The 10,235-nt window shown below is 39.7% G+C and overlaps 1 protein-coding gene across 1 annotated transcript; it reads left to right on the forward strand.

Moving 5' to 3' along the window:
- Positions 1 to 3,240: 3,240 nt before the first annotated feature.
- On the forward strand, positions 3,241 to 5,639 carry LOC107493344 (uncharacterized). Its single transcript, XM_016114441.1, has 3 exons — positions 3,241 to 3,491; positions 4,825 to 4,914; positions 5,153 to 5,639. Exons 1-3 carry the CDS (start codon positions 3,241 to 3,243, stop codon positions 5,637 to 5,639), a joined length of 828 nt encoding a protein of 275 aa, XP_015969927.1.
- The last annotated feature ends 4,596 nt before the right edge of the window (positions 5,640 to 10,235 follow it).

Here is a 10,235-nt window from a genome sequence, read left to right on the forward strand (position 1 = left end):
TGGGCAATTGTTCAAGCTTAGAGAGATTGGGTTGCCAAGGAATTGGGATCCAATCACCTAAGATTGCCAAGGAGATCAATGAATGCATTGATTGAGGAAGAGATGAGAATGAACTTGATCCGAAAAATGCAACATCTCCTAAGCCCAATGAAGCCCCCATTTCTGATCTTACCCATTCTCTTTACTTTTTGCTATTTACCTTTATGCTTATCTCCCAAACCCCCATTTAAGATTCTGCAATTTATTTTCTGCAATTTACTTTCCCGCCATTTAATTTTCTGCAAACCTCAACTAAATTTCTGTTTAGCTCAACTAGCACACCCTTCCAACTAAAGTTGCTTGACCAATCAATCCCTATGGGATTTGACCTCACTCTAATGTGAGTTTTTACTTGACGACAATTCAGTATACTTGCCGAAGGGAAATTTGTTGAGAGACAAGTTTTCGTCCATCAGCTCCTATATCAACCCAAATCCAGGAAACTGTGGCAACAACATCCTCAAGCCAACAATCCATGCCAATAACTTTGAGTTGAAACCTCAACTCATCACACTAGTCCAGAATAACTACTTATATGGAGGAGGTGCTCAAGAAGATCCAAATCAACATCTCAACACATTCTTGAGGATATGCGATACTGTAAAGTCCAATGGTGTACACGCTGACACCTACAAACTACTTCTGTTCCCTTTCTCACTCAGAGATAAGGCAACAAAGTGGTTAGAATCATTCCCCAAGGAGAGCCTAACCACATGGGAGGATGTTGTGAACAAATTTCTAGCGAGATTTTACCCTCCACAGAGGATCAACAGGCTAAGAGCTAAGGTGCAAACCTTCAGACAGCTAGATGGTAAAACACTCTATGAGGCCTGGGAGAGGTTCAAAGATCTAACAGGGAACTGCCCACCGGATATGTTTAATGAGTAGGTGCAGCTCCACCTTTTCTATGAAGGATTAACCTATGAATCGAAGAAGGCTGTGGACCACTCTTTAGGGGGTTCACTCAGCAAGAAGAAGACCATTGAGGAAGCCATAGATGTCATTGAAACTATAGTTGAGAATGACTACTTCTATGCTTCAGAAAGAGGCCAAAAGAAGGGGGTGCTGGAACTCAATTCTATGGATGCCTTGTTGGCACAAAACATGGCAATTGCAGCACAATTGGCAGCCTTAACCAAGAAAATGGAAAACAATCAAGCTGCAGTTGTTCAAGCTCAAGCATCACCGCAAGAAGAAAATGAACCAAAAGTTGAATGTGAGCAAGCAAACTATGTGTATAACCCCTCTCGACCACCATATGACCCTAACTCTAAGACATATAAACCAGGATGGAAGAACTACCCAAATTTTGGGTGGGGGAACCAACAAAATCACAACTAAGAACACAACAAACCATACCAAGCCAATCAATACCAAAATCACAACTCCAACCATCAATCAAACAACAACAGACCCTACCACGATGCACCTCACACATCATATCCTTCCAACCAGCAAACACAACACCATCAAGACACACTAACCCCAACCTCACAACCATGTGAAATCAAGGGTAACTTTGAGAGAGTAGAGGCCGCAATAGCACAGCTATCATCACAGCTCACAGGAGCCATTTCCACCCTCTTGGAAAGGCAAGCACACACTGAAAAGAAGATAGATGCCAACCAAGAAGAATACAGGTCGAATTTGAAGAACCAAGGTGCAACAATCTCAAAACTGGAAGCAAAAGTGGGGTTCTTATCCAAGCAAATCCCAATGCCTACACACACATTTCCAAGTGACACCATGGCCAACCCAAGAGTGGAATGCAAGGCCATCACACTTAGAAGTGAAAAAGTGATAGAAGAAGCCACCCAAAACTAGGAAAACCACGAAGAAGAAGCTGCAGAGAAACCTGAAAACAGAAAGAAAGAAGAGGCCCCTAGCCCGTCTTCACCAAAGCCAATCTTGAAGCCTTATGTACCAAAGGCACCAAACTGACAAAGGCTAAGGAAGGATGGGAAGGACAGTCGGTTCTCCAAATTTTTGGAAATCTTCAAAAAGCTCTAAATCAACATACCATTTGCTGAAGCATTGGAGTAAATGCCCCTCTATGTAAAGTTTCTAAAGGAGCTCATGACAAGAAAAAGAAACTGGGGTGAAAAGGAGACTGTAGTCCTAACTGAGGAATGTAGTGCCATCATATAAAAGAAACTCCCCCAGAAAATGAAGGACCCAGGGAGTTTCCAAATCGTCTACATCATAGGGGATATCACTATTAAAAAGGCTTTGTGTGACTTGGGAGTTAGCATCAATCTCATGTCCTTGAACATGATGAGAAGGATGAGAATTGAGGAAGCCAAACCAACAAGAATGGCACTCCAACTAGCTGATAGAACATTCTAGTTTCCATATGGAGTGGTGGAAGATTTATTGGTGAAGGTGGGAGAATTCATCTTCCCAGCTGACTTTGTTGTGCTGGATGTGGAAGAAGAGGCAAACACTTCAATTATCCTAGGAAGGCCATTCCTAGCTACTGCTGGAGCCATCATTGATGTGTAAAAAAGAGAACTAGTCTTGAGATTACATGAGGAAAAGATGGTCTTCAATGTCTTCAAGGCAATGAGTTATCCCAAGGAAGCAATCGGAGAATGCATGATGGTGGACTCCATAGAACAAATAGTCCAAGGAATTTTGGAAGAAGAGCAATATGAAGGGAGTATGGAATTGGATCAACAAGCACCACGTGAAGAACTACCACAAGGAACTATGGAAAGTTCAATCATGACAAACCACAAAGACAACAATAAAGAAGAGGCACCGAAACTAGAGCTAAAAACCCTACCTCCAAGCTTGAAGTATGCCTATCTAGGTGACAACAGCACCTACCTAGTGATAATCAACTCAAGCTTGAGTAAGGAGCAAGAAGAGGAGCTCATCCAAGTGCTAAAACAACACAAGGATGCTATAGGTTGGATACTCACAGACCTAAAAGGGATCAGCCCTTCAATGTGTATGCACAAGATGCTACTTGAGAAGGGTGCCAAGCCCTCAAGGCAACAACAAAGAAGGTTGAATCCAACCATGAATGAGGTAGTCCAGAAGGAAGTGTTGAAGTTATGGCAAGCTTGGGTGATCTACCCCATCTCAGACAGCCCTTGGGTGAGCCCGGTACAAGTAGTTCCAAAGAAAGGAGGAATCACTGTTGTACCAAATGAGAAGAATGAGCTAATACCAACAAGAACAATGATCGGTTGACACATGTGCATTGACTACAGGAAGCTCAATGAAGCCACCAGAAAGGACCACTTCCCCCTACCATTCATGGACCAAATGCTCGAGAGGCTGGCTGGACATGAATACTACTACTTTCTTGACGGTTATTCGGGTTACAACCAAATAGTTGTAGACTCAAATGACCAGGAGAAAACTTCATTTACTTGTCCATATGGTGTTTTTGCTTACAGGAGGATGCCCTTTGGACTGTGCAATGCACCTGCAACATTCCAAAGGTGCATGCTCTCCATATTTTTTGACATGATTGTGAGGTTCATCGAGGTGTTTATGGATGACTTCTCTGTATTTGGTAACACATATTCTGATTGCTTGCATCACTTAGCCCTGGTGCTAAAGAGATGCCAAGAGACCAACCTTGTTTTAAATTGGGAAAAATGCCATTTCATGGTTACAGAAGGAGTGGTCCTTGGTCATAAAACCTCCACTTTGCAATGTCAAAGCATTCATAAGCTTTTTGGGACACGTTGGTTTTTATAGGAGGTTTATTAGAGACTTCTCTAAGGTTGCCAAGCCATTGAGCAACCTACTTTTCTCTAATGTGCCTTTTGTTTTTGATAATGAATGCATGTTGGCCTTTTAGGAGCTTAAGAACAAATTTTCCTCTACACCTATCATAGCACTACCATGTTGGGATCTACCCTTTGATTTAATGTGTGATGCATCAGATTTTGCTGTGGGTGCTATTTTAGGACAGAGGAAGGTTAAATTGGTGCATGTCATTTATTATGCCAGTAAGGTCCTTAATGAAAAATCAAAAGAACTACACCACTACAGAGAATGAATTACTTACCATTGTCTTTGCTTTTGATAAATTTAGATCATATCTCATTGGTTCTAAAGTAATTGTATTCACTGATCATGCAGCACTCAAATACTTGCTTACAAAATAAGAATCCAAGCCAAGGCTAATAAGATGGATCCTGCTACTCCAAGAGTTTGACATCGAAATTAAAGATAGGAGTGGAGCAGAGAACAAAGTTGCTGACCACCTCTCAAGGATCCTATAAGAGGAAGAAGGAGCACACCATCTTGTAGTGAATGAAAGCATCCCGGATGAGCAATTGATGATGATACAAGAGACCCCTTGGCTTGCTGACATAGCCAATTTCAAAGACATTGGGGAACTACCAACCAACATCAACAAACATATGAAGAGAAAGCTCATCAAAGATGCCAAATAATATATCTGGAATAAGCCATACATGTTCAAAAAATGTGCTGATGGGATCTTGAGGAGGTGCATATCCCATGGAGAAGGACAAGAGGTGCTTTGGCAATGTCATGGATCTGCATATGGAGGCCACTTTAGTGGAGAAAGAATAGCAGCCAAGGTGCTCTAATGTGGATTCTATTGGCCAAGCATTTTCAAGGATGCAAAGGACTTGGTGTCAAGGTGTGATGAATGCCAGAGGGCTGGCAATTTACCCAGGAACAACGAGATGCCACAGAGATTTATAATGGAGCTAGAACTATTCGATGTATGGGGGATTGACTTCATGGGGCCTTTCCCATCCTCTTACTCAAATAGTTATATACTTGTGAATGTAGATTATATGTCAAAATGGTGGAGGCTATTGCCACCACCACAAATGACAACATTGTTGTAATGAGCTTCTTAAGAAAGAACATTTTCAACAGGTTCAGAGTTTCCAGAGCACTCATTAGTGATGGAGGGACACATTTCTGCAATAAATAACTGGAAGCACTCCTTCTCAGATATGGAGTCAAACACAAGGTGGCAACCCCTTATCATCCGCAGACCAACGGGCAAGCAGAGATTTCCAACGGGGAGCTAAAAAGGATTCTCGAAAATAACTGTTGGAAGCTCAAAGAAGGACTGGTCTAAGAAGCTAGACGATGCTCTATGGGCCTACAGGACAGCCTTCAAGACCACCATTGGGATGTCACCATACCAACTAGTATTTGGCAAGGCTTGCCACTTGCCAGTTGAACTGGAGCACAGAGCCTTATGGGCTCTAAAACTAATGAATTTTGATGAGCAAGCTGCTGGAGAAAAGAGGCTGAGGCAACTCAACGAGCTGGAAGAATTTAGGAACCAAGCATATGAAAATTCAAAGATCTACAAAGAGAACACAAAAAGATGGCATGATCAAAAGATAGCAAATAGGGAGTTCACTGAAGGACAAAAGGTGTTATTGTACAATTCTAGACTTAGGTTCTTCCCTGGAAAGCTTAAGTCTAGATGGTCTAGACCCTTCACCATCATCAAAGTGTACCCCTATGGTCAAGTGGAGCTCATGGAGGACAAAACACAGAGAACCTTCACTACAAATGGACATAGACTCAAGCATTACCTAGGGGACTCATTGGATAAAAGAAGAGTGAGCTACCACCTCAACTAAAAAAGGAAGAACGTCAAGCTAGTGACAATAAATAAGCGCTGGTTGGGAGGCAACCCAACACTTTATATCCTTTTGATTCACTACTATATTAAAAGTAGATTGTAAATATTATCTTAGGAAGTTAATTTCAGTTTTGATAGTTAAGATAGCTTTGTGAGTAAATTGTGTGCTATTTTTGAAAGTGCAGCTGGATGAAAGTCTTACTAATGATGATGAGTGATTTGGGCTAAAAATTAGCTAAAAAGATTAGTTTGGTGTGGCTACTCACTAACTTGATCTAGGGTTACAAGCATTTGGATAAGTTAAAATTTTAAGGAGTAAGCCCAGAGATTAAGTTTGGTGTGGCCACTACCATACGAGAATCAATCAGCAAGCCCAATACCACTCAATTTGGAAGCATTTAATACATTGGTGGAGGCTTGAATGAGAATTTTAATGTGTTCAGGGGAGATTAGACGCAAAGAATGTGAAATGATTGGAATTATTTCTTCCCCATGAACACATTAAAAACCTAATGATGAACCCAATTTATTGAGATACAAATGAATTAAGTTTGGTGTCCCAAGGGACACCCATCAGTTGCAACTCCATTCACTAGCATTGAAAAGGAACGTAGAGGATCATTTTGTCAATACTAATGGGGTTTTTGTTTTCTTTTTTTTAGGAGATTGAATGGGGCCCACTTGATAGATAACAAGGAGGTTAAAGTGTACTTACACTGTGGAACTCAACATATTCAGAGAGCACATTGGGATAAGGGTTGGCGCCTCTTCCCACGGTAGGCGCCACTCCCCAAGTGGAAAACATTGAATTCCCTTCTTTTCCCACCATCAAACCACACCCTTCACTCCTATAGATCCCCTACCCTCCCCATTCACTCCACATAAAAAACTCACAGAGACCTTTCTTTCTTCTCTCGTTCTTCTTTTTCTTTATCATTCTACTTTATTGGGACAATCAAGTGCTAAGTTTGTTGTTGGGGCAAAATCTTATTTTTCTTGTGTTTCTTTGCAATACTCCATTAGTATCTCAGAACCCTCAAACACTCTCTCTTTCTCCACCCAATGGCACCACCATGATCCTCAACCTTAAAGAAAAGAAAGACCAAAGAACCAACCTCAGGTTCCTCAAGCTCAAACTTCAGTGAGTACAAATTCCTCTCAGCATTCAACAAAAACCAATTCTATGGTTGGGTGAGTGAGAGGGAGATCATCCCTGAGGTCAGCTTTCAACTAGGAAGGAATGAGCACCTTAAAATCAACATTGAGATCAACAACAGGGGCTGGGCACTCTTCTGCAACCCACTAATGAAAGTGGTGGAAGGAGTGGTAAGGGAGTTTTTTGCCAATGAGGTGCCATAGCCTGGGCAAACTTATGGGTATATTGGCTATGTGAGGGGGAAGACCATTTACTATAGTCCCTGTAACATAGAAAGGGTGCTGATGAGCGGATAATTTATACGCTTTTTGGCATTATTTTTAGGTAGTTTTTAGTAGGTTCTAGCTACTTTTTAGTATATTTTTATTAGTTTTTAGGCAAAATTCATATTTCTGGACTTTACTATGTGTTTTTTTGTTTTTCTATGATTTCATATATTTTCTGGCTGAAATTGAGGAAGCTGAGCAAAAATCTTATTCAGGCTGAAAAAGGACTGCTGATGCTGTTGGATTCTGACCTCCCTGCACTCGGAATGGATTTTTTGGAGCTACAAGAGTCCAATTGGCACTCTCTTAATTGGTTTGATAAGTAGACATCCAGGGCATTCCAGCAATATATAATAGTCCATACTTTGTGCGAAGATAAATGACGTAAACTGGCATTTAACGCCAGTTCCATGTTGCATTCTAGCGTTGAACGCCAGAAACAGGTTGCAAGTTGGAGTTAAACGCCAGAAACAGGCTACAACCTAACGTTTAACTCCAGAAATAGCCCAGGCACGTGAGAAGCTTAAGTCTCAGCCCCAGCACACACCAAGTAGGTCCCAGAAGTGGATTTCTGCACTATCCATCTTAGTTTACTCATTTTCTGTAAACCTAGGTTACTAGTTTAAGTATTTAAACAACTTTTAGAGACTTATTTTGTATCTCATGACATTTTAGATATGAACTATGTACTTTTTGACGGCATGATTCTTTAAACTCAATTGTTGGGGGTGAGGAGCTCTGAAGCGTCTCGATGAATTAATGCAATTATTTCTATTTTCTATTCAAACACGCTTGTTCCTATCTAAGATGTTCATTCGCACTTCAATATGAAGAAGGTGATGATCCGTGACACTTATCACCATTCTCAACCTATGAACGCGTGTCTGACAACCACCTCTGTTCTACCTTCGATTGTATGAATATCTCTTGGATTCTTTAATCAGAGTCTTTGTAGTATAAGCTAGAATCCATTGGCAGCACCCTTGAGAATCTAGAAAGTCTAAACCTTGTCTATGGTATTTCGAGTAGGATTTAGAGATTGGATGACTGTGATGAGCTTCAAACTCGTGAGTGTTGGGAGTAGTGACAGACGCAAAAGGATCAATGGATCCTATTCCGACATGATCGAGAACCGACAGATGATTAGTCGTGCTGTGACAGAGCATTTGGACCATTTTCACTGAGAGGATGGGAAATAGCCATTGACAACGGTGATGCCCTACATACAGCTTGCCATGGATGGAGCCTTGCATGTTTGAAAGTAAAAACTCCAACGTATTCTCCATTATTGCGTAACAATTACTTATTCTATGCCCTTTCACTTTTTACAATTGAAACTAAAGAACCTTATTGGTATCCTGACTAAGAATAATAAGATAACCATAGCTTGCTTCAAGCTAGCAATCTTCGTGGATTCGACCCTTACTCACGTAAGGTATTAGTTGGACGACCCAGTGCACTTGCTGGTTAGTTGTGCAGAATTACATAGTGTGAGTGTAATTTTCGTACACCAAGTTTTTGGCGCAGTTGCCAGGGATTGTTCGAGTTTGAACAACTGACGGTTTATCTTGTTACTTAGATTAGGAAAAATTTGTCTTTTTTTATTATTTAGAGTAACTAGGATTGCATCTTCTATTATTCCTCTTTAAAGAAAATTTCAAAAATATTATTTTTCTTTATTAGTTTTTGTTCCGGGGGTTACCTGAAACGTGTAGCTCGGCAGTCTGGCAAGACCCGAGGTGAGGGTTCCGTGACCCGAGCTTGATGTGCCGAGCGGCTGGTGGTTGTACCTGCAATGACACTCCGATGCTTAAGTTAGCATGGGTCCAAGCAGATATTGAGTAGAATTAGAGTATGAGTTATACCTGGGTGCTCCAGTGTATTTATAGTAGTTGGTCGTGATCCTCCCTGGATAAGATATTCTTATCTTATCTTATCTTTTGGGAGCTTTATCCCTATCTTTGTGGAACCGCCTTTCTTTAGGCCTTTTCGGCCTTTAGGTTTTGGGCTTCGTTCCTTCTGATGGGCCTTCTTAGCTTATTTGTCCGAGGTCCGACCTCAGGCGTGGGCCTTAGGACGAGGTCGGACCTTTCTACGAACTTCCGAGTTTGGGGGAGCTCGGTCAGGGTATGAACAGTTTTTAATTTTTCTTGGAATCTTTTGTGTGAGTTTAGTGTCATGTTTTAAGTTTGGTGTCAATTGCATGCTTTTCTTTGTCTTTCAATTTTCGAATTGCATGTTCTTTGTTCTTCCTTGATCTTTAAATTGTTCTTGTCAATTTTTCTTGTTTGATATTTGGTTTGTCTTGTTCTATGTCTTTTCTTGTTTTTCTTGTACATTTTTCAAAATATTAGTTTTCAAAAAATATTTTTATTTATTAAAAATACCTCTTTAAAACACGTTACATTTATAGCTTAATTCGCTAGAACGTTGGTTTGTGTTCTTGGTAATTGGGTATCTTATTTTTAAAATTTTTTCAAAAATAATTTTTCTTTGATTAAAACTTATGCCAAACTTTAAGTTTGGTGTTCTCTTGTTAATTTTTATTTAGTTTTCGAAAATTCTAATTTGGTTTTCTAAAAATTTTAAGTTTGGTGTTCTTTCTTATGTTCTTGGTGTTCTTGTGAGTCTTCAAGGTGTTCTTGAGTCTTCTTTGTGTTTTGATCTTAAATTTTTAAGTTTGGTGTGCTTTGGTGTTTTCCCTCCAAAATTTTTGAAAACAAGGAGCATTGGATTTAAAAATTTTAAGTCTTGTATCTTTTGTGTGTTTTTCTCTTTCATAATAAAATTAAAAAAAATATATATTTTCCTTTAATTTCTCATAATTTTCGAATTACTTGGGTTGACTTGGTCAAAATTTTTCAAATTATATCTTTTTCAAAAATATCCTAACCACTTTTTCTCTCCTCACTTTTTTGAAAATCTTCATAAAATATTTTCTAATTTATTTTATTTTTATTTTAGTTTTTATTTTATTTTATTTTATTATTTTGAAAATTATCTTTTAATATAATAAAATAAATAAAATAAATACACATCATCTCCCTTTCTCCATCATGGACCTAAGTGGAAATGAACAGTTCAGAATGACTCTGGGGTCATATGCTAATCCCACTACTGCTTCATATGGGAGTAGTATCTGTATACCCTCCATTGGAGTCAGCAGTTTTGA

Source organism: Arachis duranensis, chromosome 6, assembly GCF_000817695.3.
Source record: "Arachis duranensis cultivar V14167 chromosome 6, aradu.V14167.gnm2.J7QH, whole genome shotgun sequence".
Lineage (NCBI taxonomy): Eukaryota > Viridiplantae > Streptophyta > Magnoliopsida > Fabales > Fabaceae > Arachis > Arachis duranensis.

Excerpts from the sequence above, each read along its gene's own strand:
- LOC107493344 (XM_016114441.1), top strand. The coding sequence starts at position 3,241 with ATGTGCATTGACTACAGGAAGCTCAATGAAGCCACCAGAAAGGACCAC. Across the intron at positions 3,492-4,824 it reads GCACCTGCAACATTCCAAAG|ATTATATGTCAAAATGGTGG; the intron begins GTGCATGCTCTC and ends TTGTGAATGTAG. Across the intron at positions 4,915-5,152 it reads AGAAAGAACATTTTCAACAG|GACAGCCTTCAAGACCACCA; the intron begins GTTCAGAGTTTC and ends ATGGGCCTACAG.